This window comes from Amblyomma mixtum, chromosome 1, assembly GCF_055824585.1.
Source record: "Amblyomma mixtum isolate Tamu chromosome 1, ASM5582458v1, whole genome shotgun sequence".
NCBI lineage: Eukaryota > Metazoa > Arthropoda > Arachnida > Ixodida > Ixodidae > Amblyomma > Amblyomma mixtum.
Genome location: NC_143012.1, coordinates 325,161,366 through 325,177,467, shown reverse-complemented (window position 1 = coordinate 325,177,467; position 16,102 = coordinate 325,161,366). Strand labels below are relative to the sequence as shown.

General features: G+C 48.8%; 1 protein-coding gene across 1 annotated transcript in view; it reads left to right on the top strand.

The window, feature by feature from the left end:
* Positions 1-15,527, top strand: part of LOC149372777 (uncharacterized) — a 78,129-nt gene extending 62,602 nt beyond the window's left edge. The window contains exons 3-4 of the mRNA XM_089567320.1: positions 10,827-10,952; positions 11,920-15,527. Coding sequence (XP_089423446.1) covers positions 10,827-10,952; positions 11,920-12,340 — 547 coding nt within the window. The 3' untranslated portion in view covers positions 12,341-15,527. The remainder of the gene's footprint in view (positions 1-10,826; positions 10,953-11,919) is intronic.
* Positions 15,528-16,102: the final 575 nt, after the last annotated feature.

The following is a 16,102-nucleotide window of genomic DNA, read 5'->3' as shown; positions in this document are numbered from 1 at the left end:
CTCGACCATTTGCCATATCTTCCCGGTCAACCGACTTCCACCTACTAGCTTTCACCTGCAAGTGGCCATGGCAGGTGCAAGTCATTGACTGCGATGTGATGATTAGTCTATGCCATTAACTGAAGAGCCATCTTTGCGGGACATCTGCCGCACCGTTATTAAGCTGTGTCAGACTGCAGAGACGCTTCGCACATAACAAGCAGTGCTTATGAAGTTCAGCAGCTGTTGGACCTTTCGAGCTGCTCTTTGTAAATACGCCGCTGCTGGTTTCTGGTTTTGCTATTCTGTTGAGGTGCAGCGTATTTCATGGAAAAGTTTTTAACGAGCGCCGTTTGGCAGGAGTGAAATTTTGAATGGAATGCTTCGGGGCCACAGCCCAGGAAACAGCGAAAACACAATCTGGCACAGGATTTTGATTTCTATTTCTCTCTTGTAGCTTTATGTGATATTTTCGCTGTTTTCAGAACAACTGCCAGAGTATACAAGCTGTCTTTTGAAATCTGACTGATGTTTTTATGTGATCGTAAACAGTGTAATTCATAGTCTTGTTTTTATTTTTTGAAACCCACCGAGTAACGATATTGTGTAGGCAATATGAGGAGGACACTTTATAAGCTCCGCCTTAAGGGCATGACGCGACTTATGCATACTTGCTCTTTCTTCCTTAATTACTACCGCTTTTAATCACACATTTATTAGCATACATCAGTAGGCATACTACACCACGTGATGCACCACAAAGCACATAGGTACTCCTTTTAACAAAGTGGAATGAACTTGCCTCAAGAGCGCTCGCTAAGCGGGTTTGATTCGTAACACAATGGTCATGGGTTCGATTCCTGACCAAATTATCCCCTTTTACTTTTAACTTAGTTAACTTACTTACATAATTATATTCCATGATCACACTTCAATCATGCTACAACCTCATAGTCTTAAATTGCTTTCAATTTTAATCAGTTTCAGTACACAACTCAAAGTGTGACGTCACAGCCCTATCGACCAATCCGGAATTCGTGTGACAACGCGAAAGTCCGCTCCGAAAACCCGCTCTAACGCCTTCGCGTTAACACCCCTTTCATACGGGCTCTTAAAAGGTGCGAGATTTTCAGTCGCGATCGAACTCGAAGGAGTAGTACCCATCAAGTAGAAAACAAAACTCAGAAGAGTGCACGACATCATGCTGCCAGCCTTCACGAACCAGGTGCTCATGACGTCGTTCCCTGTCCCGGTGTTAAGCTTTCCGAGTCGGCTCCGAATGTTTTGGTGCCGGTATGTTTTAGTGCGCGCGTCTGCGCGGCCCATGACCATGCATGGGTTTCAGTTTCCCCTCGCTGGTCCGTGCATGCGCGCGCTCTGCGGGGATAGGTTTGGCCGCACCATCGCGTGGTGTGATCACGCCGGGACTGACTCTCTCCTTTCTACTTTTTATGCCTAGGCTTCAAGGTTATCGCCGGACGCGTCCTTCGGAGTTTTTTTTTCTTCTACATGGTACCCATAAAGCAAATATATTGATTCTAGAGGTAGCATTCAGCCCATGCAATCCAGTGGGCGCGACCGAATGAGCGCGACCATGTTCCAACTATTTTGTCACTGGACTTCGCGTCTTGCAAAACTACTCTCCCTCTGACATCTACGCTATAACAAAAAAAACACTAGAAAAGAAAACGTGTGGAAGGGTCGTGTTTATCGCATGCATGGGGAGAAATTACGGAGAAAGCTTCGGGAACGTTGGTGTCAAACACAACTAGGAACCTGTAAGTGCTGGCATTTTCCTCGTGTAAAAAGTTCTTGGCGCGGCATTAGGTTTGAACAATGGTGCTAGGTCTTGAAACGGAATGAACGAATTGGCATGTGCCTCGAATCAATTTGACACAGTGACAGTTGCTTAGCGCACAACCACTTGTTGAGTAATTTCCGTTGCTCACTGTACAGTATGTGTTGTGTATCTCTTGTAGGGAATGCCGGTCAAGGCGGTCTCAGAAAGTGCGGGTTGCATTGATGCTACCTTTGTCAAAATTGTGCTGTGGTTAGCTTTATAGCTACGAAAGTCAAGGTGCAGCATTGGGCACGTTTGCATTCATAAGCGACTGGGAACGTACCCCTTGAGATACGCTAGAGTGAAAACGAAAAAAAAAAAAACGAAACAGAAGATGCAAGAGTGACCGCTCAAAGGTCGCGGTGATTATTCCTTTGACACAGTTAAAAATTCAATTTTTAGATTATTTGTGCATAAAATATGCTCATTTTTTGAACGATATTTTCAGTAGCCAGCGTGTAAATTCCGACCGTTTTTAAAGGATATGTTCTGGCCACAGTGAGAATTGCAAGATGTCAGCGCGCTGGCGTGGACCACTTCTCGGGTACAGCTTTACCCCCCTAGTGGCACCGCTGCTACTCTGGAAATTCAATCGCCGGCTAGAATTTCGACCTTCTTATGCCCAACTATAGTGGCGCCTCCATTGCCGCTATCAGTCAACCAAGTTTAACCTGAAAAGGTTAAAGACAAAACGTTTATTCGTCATGGTAATATTAGTCACTCTAGAAATGAACTTCGTTGCCGTGGGCAAGCAGTAGAAACATTCATGCACTTTTGAGCAGGCGGGTGTTGGTCGTTTCTGTATCGCTGGGAAGAAAGATATTATGCGTACTGCATTGTTTTGTAGGCTGGCCTCGCTTTTTTTTTCCCTGCGAAATAAGTCGTATATTTTGAAGTTCATATTTTTAAGAGATGAAACTGCTCAGATTTTATTCCCCAGCGCGTTGCTGCGAGCATTCCGCGTCCGAGAGCACAGGCAGCCGCCGAAGGCCCTGGAGATCTCATTAGAGTTCCTCGCTGCTCCGTTGACTCAATGGACATCGGAGCGGCCCGTCTAGTAGCGCTCACCGACCTTTGAGTCGATAGACGATCGGTTCGAGGGCCTTCGAAGTTACCGTGCGAGAGGGCAATAAAACTTTTCTAAACAGACAGCCATTCTGACGGCAAAAGAGGAGCGTAGATGAAGAAAAAGCATGACGAAAGAAGAAATAGTGTGGTTGCAATAATCAACGCCGAAATTGCCCAATGGGTGCGACTGGCTGTTCAACGTCATCGAAGTCCGATTTGTCGACTCACTCCGGGCCTTCTCTCCAGAGTGAGTTTATCATCATAGATTGATGTCGCGCGCAAATAACAGCTGTACTGCTGTTGTTGTATACCTCCTGAAATGGACCTGTGAAGAATTAACGACTCTAACGTCGCATGATTACCATGACTACCGCGTGTGTACGTGACAGGCAAGACAATCTCCATTAGGGCCTCCTGCTCTCGTTGCCTGATTGTTATTTTCGCATGGTGTCGCCTTCAGAGTGAAGCGGTCTGTCCCGCCAACATCGGTTGCTACGAAAGCCCCATTTTCTCACATGGCGACTTCCGTAGGCTTCGAACTTACCGCCCTTATTGCGTCTGTCAGAATGCAGTCACATTAAAACTGAAAAGTGCCATGGCGGTCTCGAGCAACTGGTATCAGAAAATATAAAAAGTCACCACCATGCTCGACGAAGGTGATAGCGTCTATTTTCTATTCAGGCCCTTGCCATGTAGCATAGGTTGGCGCTGCCGGTAGCATCTGGGTCCGTCGGTATGAATTCCATCCTAAGAGCGGGCGCTACAACGGTGCTTCTTTTGTGTACTTCACAAATTCAACCTGCATGGCGTTCAACATACTGGGAGATTACGGCTGTTGTTTCTACAAGTAGGAGAGATCATTCCCTGCCCTGATGTCTACCACTCGCTAACGCTTTCGGATTTATTTAGTTTCGTTGTAACATAGACAGTGACGGAGAAGGTGCTATAGGCCGTTAAACCTATAGCACTTACTCCGCCACTGTCTCTTCTTATGCCTACCAGTTCAAGTGCTTCTTGAAGCGACGATATCCCAACAGTACTGCTGCATCTCCTTGGATCAGCCCTGAGATCACCAAAGCACTTCACCGATATTTGAAGGCGCAGTTTATTACTCTTGATGCCGCCACTTGATCCGGTTTATTACTCTTGTTGAACACCAGTAGACTTTAGGTATTTGACTTCTCTATGCGCTCAGTTCCTCTTTCGCTCCCTTTATACCCTCCTCATCTGTAGGGTGGTCAACAAGACATAGTACTCTCGTATGCTTAATAGACCTCCCTTTCTTTGTTTACTTTATTTCCTCCTCCTCCTCTTCGATGTCACGCCGGAGAGGACAAGAAAATTCCGTCATTGCCTTAATGATCATGCTTCCCGGGGTTTCCGATGCTCACATACACACAGTAGAACTTTTCTGTCATTTCTTTTTTCCCTCACGCTGAGCCTGGCGACTTAAGTCCGATTCCGAGGCCGCAGTCTGCTCCATCGGCCTCGCTCCCCGTCCTCCCCCCAGTGGCGCATTTTCTTTCCGTAGCGTCTCGGTGCGATGCGCGCGAGCTGGCCGTCGTCTTTCGTGCCGTGGCGTGTCCAATAGCGCAAGAACGCATCGTTGGTCTGCTGCAGCCCCTTTGAAAATCTCCCGTTCGTGCGCTTCTTCGTTGTCCGCCCCGAGAAGAGGGCGCGCGCGCGCAGCGGTGCGCTGCCGACTGTCTCGCTGCCGCCGCTTTGGTGTTCTGCATCTCAAAGGCGACCGTCCGTCTCGAATGAATGCCGCCGAGATCGCACGCTGCCCTGCCTCCCGCCGCCTATACGGCTGCCCTTTCTCTTCCTTCTGAGGCGGTGTCTTTTGTTGGAAATGCGTATATACCGAACAGAACAGCGCACGACTCAGAATGGCCGAGCGATGAAGAGAGATACGCGTGTGTATGTATTGGAGCCTTCGCTGATGGTCGCCGCCGGCTCTGTACAGTGCAGCGGTTCTCCGCTGTGGGAGTTGCTACGAAACCCAGCTTAAGCTTAGGAAGTTCGTGGTCGGCTCGGGCAAATGAAAAGGCGAACATTTTCTCTCTTTTTTTTTTCTCCGTGTTTCAACTTGGGTGACATTCATTACTTTCTGCGCGATCAGTGGCGAAACTCGTCCTTGGTGTTACGCGTGTACGTCTCTAATTCTTTTGGTTTCCGTGCTACTCTTTTCCTCATGTATCCGATTAGCACTTGCATTACGATTTTGCAAGAGTACGCTGACTTGTCTGATTAATCTTCTCTTTGAGCACATGCGCAAAATGTTCTACTGGCGGGGGCTTTGTACAAAGGGCAGCCGCGACTTCCTTGCCGGTGCAGTGTCGCAACGCTGGCAAGAAATTTCGTAGGGTCTGTCTTTATATTCGCACATGTAGGGTTCGTGTTCGCGCTACTGAAAACATTGTCTGCACCCTTATCCCTTTAGTCGCTGCCCGTCCTATCATATGTGCTCTCGTTACTTATTAAAGTGAAAGTAATAACCGCAAATTTCCACTGTTTGTCAGAAGGAAGCTACTAGGCATATAAAAAAATCTATCACCTTGTCTTCAAAAAAGACTGTTGTTGAATGGCATCAAAAGCAAGCTTCTTAATGAGGTGCCGAGCGAATGAGGCTATCCCATAGTCGGATCGGCTATGCCCTTGAAGAAGTTCCGGATAGCAGTTCTTTGAAGTTACGTTTATAATTTAATCTGTTTAGTCCCTGACAACTGAAACAGGAAGTGACACCGGAAAGTCCAGTACATTGTGCGAGAGAAGAAATACCTTGAACGCGATTTTAAAACGTGGGTGCCACGGGGAACTCCTTATCATGCGTCTGATAATGACCCCGGCCACAAATTTGGTTTATGACTGTGCCTGATGCCGGCTGTAGGAAAATTAATCCTCACGAGGAAACCAAAGTGGCACGTCACTGCTGAATGGAAGTTGTCGGCTGGCTAGATAGGTCATGATTTTAAACGTGTAAAGCACAGTGATAGACGAACACAGACCGATAATGACACCGGATAAGCTCTAAAGGCAAATTTAAATGCAAATAATGGCTTACGTACATTCTAAACAGTAAAAAGGAAGTAGCCTGTCCTCTAGACCCTTTTTTACTTCGATGTAGGCGTATTCGTGCTTAGAGTGCACGAATAAACCGCCAATAGTCTCCTGACGACCGTCGCATGGCAGCACCTGGACAAGGCTTTACGGGAACTACCAGCCGTTGCGTGAATCTGCGAGAACTGCGAGGTTTTACAATGGCTTGATTAGAATTCCACCTAGAAACACTTGAGTATTTAAAAAAAAAAAGCGAATACCTTCTTTGATTCGAACAAAGTTGTTTTCTTTTCGTATATGGTTTGGGGCCAGGACTTTGACGAAAGAGGCTGCGCCGACCCAGGCGGGAGACGAAAGGGGCAGTGAGCTTTGCAGCCAACTTCTCGCATCCCAGAGCTTTACGCACGCGAAAATTGTCGACCACCCCAGGGAAGGTGACCTGGCCTCGAAAGTCCCTGGTTCTTCCGTCAGCACGAAATGCTTCCGCCAAGATGAGTGTCGTCTCAGCGCAACGGTGATCGACTACCGTAGGTGCCTCTCCGTGCTAGAGCTGCTTCTCAAGGGCAAAGCGAAACACGAATTCGGTGGTCTCGGTTCCTGGAACAGCATCGCCGGAGTTCACATTCATGAGATCAAGAAGAGTCTCAAAGTCGGCAGTGTAAAGCACCGAGTAAATTGAAAAAGAAAAAAAGATGTTTCGGAAGGTTGTACTTACGGGAAACGGAGGAAAAAAAAACGTTAGGTATGAAGAAAAACTCCGCAGCATGGCTTTTGCGTTCAGGCAGAAAGAGACACGCCCCATGCGCGGCGGGCAATTTGCATAAGTTTCCGAGAGTCGTTGCTCAGAAGCCACGGCAGGCGGCAGCACGTGCGGAGGTAGATGTCGGGGATTGAGGTGGGCATGCCTATAAGGAAAGAATAGGCGGCAAACGCGCTTTAAAAGCCGCCTCGGTGGTACAGTCGGTGGCCGGGGACCCTCCTCACCTTTATTTTTCTGCCTGTGGATAAGCCGAGGAGACGTTTCGCCTTGACAGGACCGACGGGCTTACTTAAGCTTCCTTCTTCAGAGCTTCCATGATGGCAGATCGCTAGAAAACGGCGGCGCGCTACACGCGCGCGTTTATTTATATATATATTTTTTGTGAAGACCGCCCAGGTGCGGTTCTTTCGAGGTTAGAATCCTTCGTAGAACCGCAGTTTTGTTGGTCGTTCTTCAGGAGTTGGGGAAAGTGCTCTTAGGAAATAGTGCAGGACTTTCAGCCTTGCCATTTTGTTTCCTCTCGAAAGCGCGGCTCATTAAGCACTTCACCGGAAGTCTTCCCTTGTACAGAATGTACCGCTCCGTCACACTTCCCATTCAAGAAGAAAGGAGTGTATACGTGTGTGCGTGCGGGGGGGGGGGGGGGGGGGGGGGGGGGGTTCTATGCCATGCAGGGCACTGAATGCACAAAAGAAGCATGAATGTGTTCTAATTACTGTTGCAATAATTGAAATCAGGAACGATAATGATTTTTTTATGAGGAAGGTGCTCAGCGGAAGGCGTACACATGTTCACTTGTATAATGGGGACCCTTGTTTGCTCCGCCGCAGTGGCTTAGTGGTTATGGCGCTCGGCTGCTGACTCCAAATGCGCGGGTTCGATCCCGGCTGCGGCGACCGAATTTCGATGGAGGCGAATTTCTAGAGGCCCTTGTACTGTGCGATGTCAGTGCACGTTAAAGAACCCCAGGTAGTCGAAATTTCTGAAGCGCTTCACTACAGCGTACCTCATAGCCTGAGTCGTTTTGGGACGTAAAACCCCCATAAACCAACCAGCACCTTTGTTTGTGTCAATACGTTACGGGTCTAGTTTGATTGAAGCTCAAGAGTTTTCCAGACTCGTGTCGTTATCCTCCTACACCGCTCCACGTCAATTGCTCATTGCATTGAATACTTTAAAGTTTAGTCTACAATAACCCGAGTTTTAAAGGAGGTCTTTTGGCAACGTCCAACAAGTAAGCTGTAATCACGCCAAAATCAGACGCAAAAACTGGTCATAATTTTCGCCTTTGCTGCGTTAGGTACACTAAGCGGTGTTCATGCGTCTACACAAAGATTTCATTCTGCACAGTGTGCATGCATCAATCGATTAACACATTCGTGTCATCCCTCACACTCCATGAACGAGGCACAGACATGCTCGCGTTTTAATCTGGGGTCCGGTACTTACTATCTGCGATCTCTGTAGAAGGAATATGCGCCGGTTTCCCTGCGCGTTGATTAATATTTCTTCATTTTATGTCATTGCACACATTTCCTTTTTTGCGTGCGCATAACCGTTGCGAAGACAGTGGTTTCCTCGCGAAAAACTGCTTGCGTAACCCACTACAAATAAAAGGGCTCGCAATGCGCAAAGCGGCCGCGACAAGAGCTGCTAGCGGCCACAGTGCGTGGGGGCTAAAGGACGTCATTTATGTCTTAAGCATCGACAAGGGGGCGCGACGGAGCGCGAGCAATGGCCGGTGGTCTCCGAAGACTTGTTACGTCGTACGCCGCAAAGGCCGTTCTGCGGAAGAGACGGCTGGGCGAGAGACGCCCTTTTCTCGCCCGATGAGCCCCAGTCACGACCGGCCCCTTCGGCGTGCCGGCCGCCACCGCGCTCCGGGCATATTTAATAGAAGAGGTCAATTAATAGCGGCAGAAGACGACGACTCGCGCGGTCATCTCTTCTGCCACGGGGGGGCCGCCGCGCCGAGCTGGACCACGCCCCTCAAATGGCGCTGCGGCGTGTCTCGGGCCACTTAGGGCAGCACTGCCGGCGCTACAAGAGAGGCGTGCGGTTCATTCTTTCTTGCTTTCTTTCTCGCTGAGGTCGCGGGCGCAGCTCCGGGCGCGCATTAAGAATATCACGGAAGCGTCGCGAGACCAGAGAGGGAGGGAGGAGAGGGCAGCTAAATGTACACGCGGACGGCGTTCACCGAGAGAGCCGCGATGTTATGTCCTGCCGCCGCCTTCGCTTTCTGCGGAATGACGCTCCGCGGTGGTGGTGGCGGTACGCTCGCGGCAGGGAAGAAGGTAAATGCGTGCAGGCACGTCACATAGACTGCCGAAGCTTTTGCGCGCGCTGTGCAGCGGTCTTTAAGGCGACGACGGTGAGGCTGGGGTGAGGAGGGAGGTAGGAAGTACACGACCCGCAATTTGTGGCTCTTTCACGTGGCGTCGGAGGCGTCGGCGATGTGCGCAGGAGGGGCGAAAGCGAAAACCGCGTGAGGAGATGGAGGAAAGGGGGCGGGTGGAGGGAGAGCGCAGTTCTGGAGGCTGTCGTGGTAGTAGTGCGCTCTGGCAGATGTGCTGGGGGGGGGGAGGCAGCATCGCATGCGTGGAATGGGCGATTAAACGGGGCAGTGCGTGCGGCTCGCGGATGGAGGACAACACCCGGCCATTAGCGCGGCAGTGCGAAACTGGGCCCTCCGCTGAGCGCCACGCCCGGAGACGGGGAAAAACGCCGCGTCGCCCGCTCGTGTTCGGTCTCGCCGTCATCTCCGCCGTCGTCGTAGCCGTCAACGCCGCTGTCGTGAGCTTTTACTTCATTAGGAAGAAGCCCGTTGCTCCGTTGCTCCGCGTCCATTAAAAAGGCAGGCCAGATTAGGCGAGGTGAAAAAGCTTGGTATTTTTCTTGGCTTTCTTCTTGGACACCCGGGTGGTCTCTCCTGATGAGGAGGATCGATGCCTCGGGATGGTTGTGCGGGCTCTCTGCGCAGTCATTTAACGTCCTTGATGTGGCGGGCAGGCGACTGTTAACCGCTGGTATTTTTTTTTCTTGGGGGAGTTTCAGCACAACTAAACTGTGATGCCGGTGTTGGATGTGTCTGGGAATGATATGCACTTTGCTTGCCCCGATCATGCGGTGTGATACTGGCTTTTACCTACTGGTGGGACTAACCTTGCGTTGTAATGCCGGCGATGGCTCCGCCGTAGAGACACTTCGGATAAATAAAGAATTCAATTCCACCATTCGTGTCACAGCTGTCGTCTAAGCAGTAACCCTTACCAAAGAAGAGTCCCTACGTGCCACCATCGGCACTTGTGGGCCTGATCAATGTAATGAAGGTATTTAAAAGAAGCCGAGAGGTGGTGGTGGTAACAACTTTAATTTGAAGCAGAAAATAAAAGAAGCTACTCAACGGTGGGTTTATGTTTGTCCAAGAGTCTACGGGCCTGGACTTCACTGAGAGCTCTACTGCTACTGCCATGGGTTGGAGGAATTCCCATGTACAGTGTATGAGGCAGTCCTTGGCCGCCCTAGATGTTGAGCAGATTGCGAGGGCCAGTGTAGCGATGGTGCAGTGATATGTGGCAGTTTGCAGTTGCCACCAGGCCGCACTGTATTTCGAATCTAGGGTACCAAGAGGAAGTGGGATGGCGAAGCACCTGTTTTTGAACTGAGTGGTGATTTGGTGGGAAGCCAGCCTTCGAACTGTCTGGTTCCTCAGTGCCACCTAGCAAAGTGTATCATTTGTTAGTGTGTCACCGAATTTGATTTGAAGCCCTCGAACTATGGCGATCATACATTTAGGGTTTTGGAACTGAAACAAAAATTCACAGGGACACCCAATTCCAGCATGTGTTGCCAGTGAGATAGCATTAACAGCTTTTGACGGTTTTTCCGGACGTGATATAACTTCCCGTCTCTTGACGTCACTTCACTCTAGTCAATGCGCAAATTTTATGACCGACGACTCATGTTGGATCCACGGGGCCCCTATTGCTATCGCATTAAATATAATATTTGGAATTGACGTTCATACAACGTTAATTTGCTTCTTGTTTGTCGGAAGCAGTATAAAAGTGACCGTGGTGGTCAAATCGCTGTTTTTCTCTCCTGATTTTGTCGCTGCAGATTATTTGGCACGACAGGCCTGTGCTCTGCATGCAGTAAAGCCATCCCGGCGTTCGAGATGGTCATGAGAGCACGCGGCAATGTGTACCATCTGGAGTGCTTCGCTTGCCAGCAGTGTAACCACAGGTAAGGCAGCAACCAAACCTTTTCAGATATGTTTTAAGACTTACATTCTTACTGTTCCGTTTTGCCAGGATTTGGGTATTAACTGCTACGGTTACTTTCACAGCCTGTCTGACAAATGTTCGGCTTCCCGCAGACATTCTTGTTTATATTCTTGTGCTTCCCCTGGTATTAAGTAAACGCCCATTGTAGTGTGCCTCAAACTCACGTATGTGAATAAATTTAAATGTCGCTACGGTAGAGCGATGGCCGGAAGATCAATCGCAAGGCTAACCACACCTGTAGCTTGCAACACCCTCAACCCAAACGTCCCAAAGCTGACTGAATGAGCACTTGTAGCTTACACGTTGTGACAGCGGCTCAGAATGTTCAGTGTCAGCGGCTAAGTATCTTTAAACGGATAAATGAAGTTTTTCTAGTGGGTGCTGCTGATTCCAAATATAAAAGCAGTAAAACGGTATTTTCGCTTTTGTTGTTCTGGCGCATTCTTCCTTCTGTAGCCTGTAAAAATACTCATACCCCATATTTCACAACGGATATGCACCTAGTCACCCTGCGCATGGACATTTTAGTCCCGTTAGCTAAATTACGCATTATTCAAATATTGCGCTACCACATTTTATCTGCGTATGAATCGGGACGCTTTGCATCATCACCTTTGCTTTCACTGCTCGTTGTCATATTTCTTATTGCCATGCTCCGAATACAACACACTGCGAGAAAATTTGTGCGCTACGCTACAGCGGAACTGGCGGAAACCGCAAACAAGCCATCTGGCCTTTTTCGACGAGATGTTTAAACCCATTCATTTTTTTGGTGCATCCCAGTAGGTATCCTATTTCCTCGCACTGATTCCGTCTGTGCAAATGAAGCAACATAAAGCGGGGGTACTGACGTGGAGTCGACGGCTCCGCGAAGATTGGTTCCTAATCGTGCGTCCTCTCTCCCTTTTCCCCTGTTCAACTCGCAGGTTCTGTGTTGGCGACCGCTTCTACCTGCATGACAACCGCATCCTCTGCGAGTACGACTACGAGGAGCGGGCCCTGATGGCGGGAGTGCCTCCACCCTTCTACGCAGCGGCTGGCGGCGGCGGAGGTGGCGGCGGACCGGGCGGTGTGCCGGCACTCAACCACCAGGTGGCCAACCCTCTCCCAGTAAAGCGTCAGCAGCAGCAACAGCAGCAGCAGCAACAACAGCAGCAGCAACAACAACAGCAGCAACAGCAACAACAGCAGCATACGCCGCAGCAGACGCCCATGTCCCAACCACAGCCTCAGCAGCAGCAACAATCTCAAGCACCGCAACAAGCGCCTCACTCGGTCGACGAGCCGCCCAGGGACGACCGCTCCAGCGGTTACGGCAGTGGTGACTCCCCGTACGACGGTCGGTAGCTATGGCGACCCCCAGCGCCGACCATGATCTGCGCTGCGCGCCCTTTTGTCGGCAACGGCGCGACCAAGAGGAGGAAGACCAAGAGGTAGACACGCGAAAGGCGGCGACTGAAACAGCCTCGCATAGACGAGCGTCATGCAGAGGCGACCGGAAAGACGTGTGTTCCTGGAGGAACCCTGTGTGACCCCGCGAGCGCTTATTGTGTAACCACTGACTCGCAGGTGCGCCACCCGCTCGCCTAAGGTTGTTTTCTGGGAAACAGGCCGTATAGTGTGTGACTCGAGGATGGTGAACACGCTGCCGTTCATTGTTGCTGGGGAGACAAAAGAGATTCCGAGGAAAAGAAAGCAGGAAGAGAAGCCGTATGTCTTTTCATTGAGTGTGATGGTTGCAGTTCTCGTACAATATGCGCTGTTGTTCTCTTAACCACTTACCATCATTGTAGATTGGCTTGCTGACATAGGCAACAACACTGGAATGCCACGTATGTTTGATGTGACCCAAAAATACGTTAGCAGACATGAATGAACCAGTGAAACAAATTTTCCTTCATTCAGGGCTTGCTTTTAATATTGTGCGAGAGCCAGTGTGAGCCGTGCTTGCTTCAAAATGGTGCTGTAACTGGACGTGTTCTTGCATAGTTTTCAGTATGCGGGAAACATTAGGACACAGTGGCATGAGCGCTGCATTCTCGCTGTTTCCGTACAGTCACCTGTTCGCTACCACATAAAATATTTCATAGCCAAGCCAGTTTTAAATTAATTTCGGAAGATGCTGGAGAACAATGCTCTTTAAAACTCCTATAAACATTATTTTCACTCTGTCTCAGTGTCCATTCAAAATGAACTCCACAGGAAAATTACCTTTCAGGGTGTGGGTTATTTATTAAGTGATAAGCTCTGAATACTTAAGAGAACTTGCAGTCATTAACCAGGTGATGTAAATACACAAAAACCAGAGGACGCCACTTTCCCACATTGTATGTCACGGATGAAGATTGCTTGGAACCCCCTTCACCAGTGTGACTCACATGTGATCAATTCCCCACCCCCATTTTTGACTCTACGCCGATGCCTCTCTGCCGTGATGCAGCTCTTGTAACTGTTTCTTTCTCATCGTGCGTAATTGAAGAAAAGGTGGTACGCTGATGCCTGCGTTTGACGGATCAAGCACCGCCGCTGGAATACTTGACGGCCGCCTGGTTCAGCCCTCGTGTGAATATGGCCCTACATTCTAGAGGCGTCCTCAACAATGACAACATTGACAAACCCTTCCACATGAACAGTCATTCCCATTCATTGTGACAGTGAACTGATGGATTGAACGGATGTGTTCCTTGGTGCAGTGTCGTCATGTTGCGTGATCTGCTTATGGTTTTGCTTCCTCTTTTACTCGTCTAGAGCAGCTCGTGTATTTATGTTATTCTTGATTCTCATGTACTAGTGCAAGAGAACCAAAATCTATTGGAAGAATGGGGAAGGATAAATTGATTCCCCATCCAAAGAAATCAGTGCAATCAATATGTATATATATCAGGGGCGGATTTATGGAGATGGGATGGTGGTCGTTGTTGCTCACACCCCGAACCCCACCAAAACAAAAAGCTTTACATGGGAAAACTGTGAACAACCCTCCTTTTTTTTTGATGAAAAAGTCCGAGAAATGCATGGTTCGAATGGACACCCCCACACAACCACCTCTTTCAAGGTGGTCCATAAATCCGTCCTTGAAATATAGGTCTTTGCACTTTACCGAGGTTCTTTTTCACTTGTCACATCTCTTGTATTTCGGGGAAGGGGCGGGAGCGATGGCTGTTTATTTATTCAACTTTTCGTAATCGTGACCAACAAAGGACTATGTTTTGTTCTTGGTTGTTGTGTGAAGCGTTCCTGCAATGTCGAAGATGATGTTTCCACGGGCATTACGTTTCCAGAAACTGCGCAAAAGGAATGCGTTTACGCACTGTGAGCACAAGCACGTGCACGCTCCTGATGAACACATGTGTAAAAACCATTGTCACAAAATGGACGTCCCCTGTACAGCCCGAACGTTTCCTCCGCAGTAACATCAGTGAAACTTCGCGGGAGTCCTTTGTGCGGCTCGCCCCTTTGCACCCTGCAAGAAAGGGAGAGAACAGTGGGTGCCTTGTGAGAAATGTCTTGTACATACACGCGCGTTGTCTTAAGTGACGTTTCTCTACAGCCGGCCGGACTCATTTTTTTTTCTTAATTATTTGTTCCTGGTCCTCTGACAGCTATCAGCTGTCCATTCTCTTTTTTGTGCGTGCATGCGGTAGAGGAGACGACGTCTCGTAACCTCCTCACGGTGTGGTTACAAGGCGCCTTGGTGATCCAATGTGGATTCTGCTATGGCATTATCGCTGCAACTGAAAGAAAAAAAATACACACACCAAAGATAAGCCACTGGCGAATAACGCGCGGGAAAGAATGAGTGCCCCGGGCATTGTTGCTTTGACAGGAGATTCTTTTATTTTAAGGGAATCGGGAAGTAGTGTATAGTCATTAAACGGTGGGCCCTCAATCGAGCTATTTTTGTTACGTGACCTAATTAAAAGACTGTAGCCTTTTCATCGAGTGTTGTTCTCAGTAGTCATGCGTGAAAAAAACTAAATGAAGCATTTCGTCAGTACTAAAGCGCGTTTCGCGAGGAGGTGACCGCGCTGATAGTCGTGCAATAAATCATAAGTCAAGCAGTTACTAGTCAAGAGGTATTTCTAACCGTCATGCACTCTTTTGAAGCACCGGGCTTTGGAAATTGCGACGCGAAGGAAAAAAAAATCGATCGTCCCTTTGTCGACGTCCTTTGTCGACATCCGGATGAGCAGCCGGAAGAAATCCGCAGTGGCAACGAAAGCGTTTTCGGCACGGGTTAGGTTATTAAAACAAATTTTTCACAATGAAATTAAAGCGGCCACAACAGCTTCTCAGCGCTAGCATTTTTCTACTGAATATGCTGAAGTGCTTTGGTTTGTTTTCCTGACGCAGGTTGTTTTGAATGAAGTGTCCACGCGATATCTAGTTCACGTTTCAACTGTTGTGCTGAGTTTGATCAACGCACGCGGGCATCACTACACAGCGTTTCAAGTGCTGTATGTTTCCCTCCAAGTTTCAGTGAATCATCATGTTTGCTCTTTTGGAATTTAATATAATGCTACTTCCCAACTTATGTCGTTTGTTCTTCCTCTCGGGGCGGACTGCGGTCTCCGCGCAAGCGCACACGACCCAAACTTCCACAACATCACACCGAGCAATAAAATTTCGTCCTGTGCTATTACTGCCTGCGCGACTCCAGCTTTTCATGGAAATCGCATACGGAATACTGCGGACTGGCCGTGCATCTATGGCCACGTAACCGCAAAAGTAGAAGCTATCCGGTGCTGATCGGAGTAAAGTTTAACACGATTTGAAGGTTATTAAATTCGTTCCCGCTGAAACGGAAGAGCGTTTTGGTGGCGTGACTGCCACTCATTCCGCAAGAAACACGACGTTGCAGGATAAACCAATCCTTCACATAGCTTAGCTCAAGTATTCATTGCAGCGTTATTGCGAAAATAAACCGTATTAGAGGAGTTCAATCTAAGTAGGTTAAGCCTGAAATGATCACCTTCAAATCGCGTTAGACTGTAAACTCGTGCTAGAGTCTACGGCGTAGCAAGCTCCGAGTGAGTTGTCCGCCAGCGCAAAAAAAGGGAACGCCCCGTTCTGTGCGACAGTGCTAAATCACAACTTGCTACCCTGCAG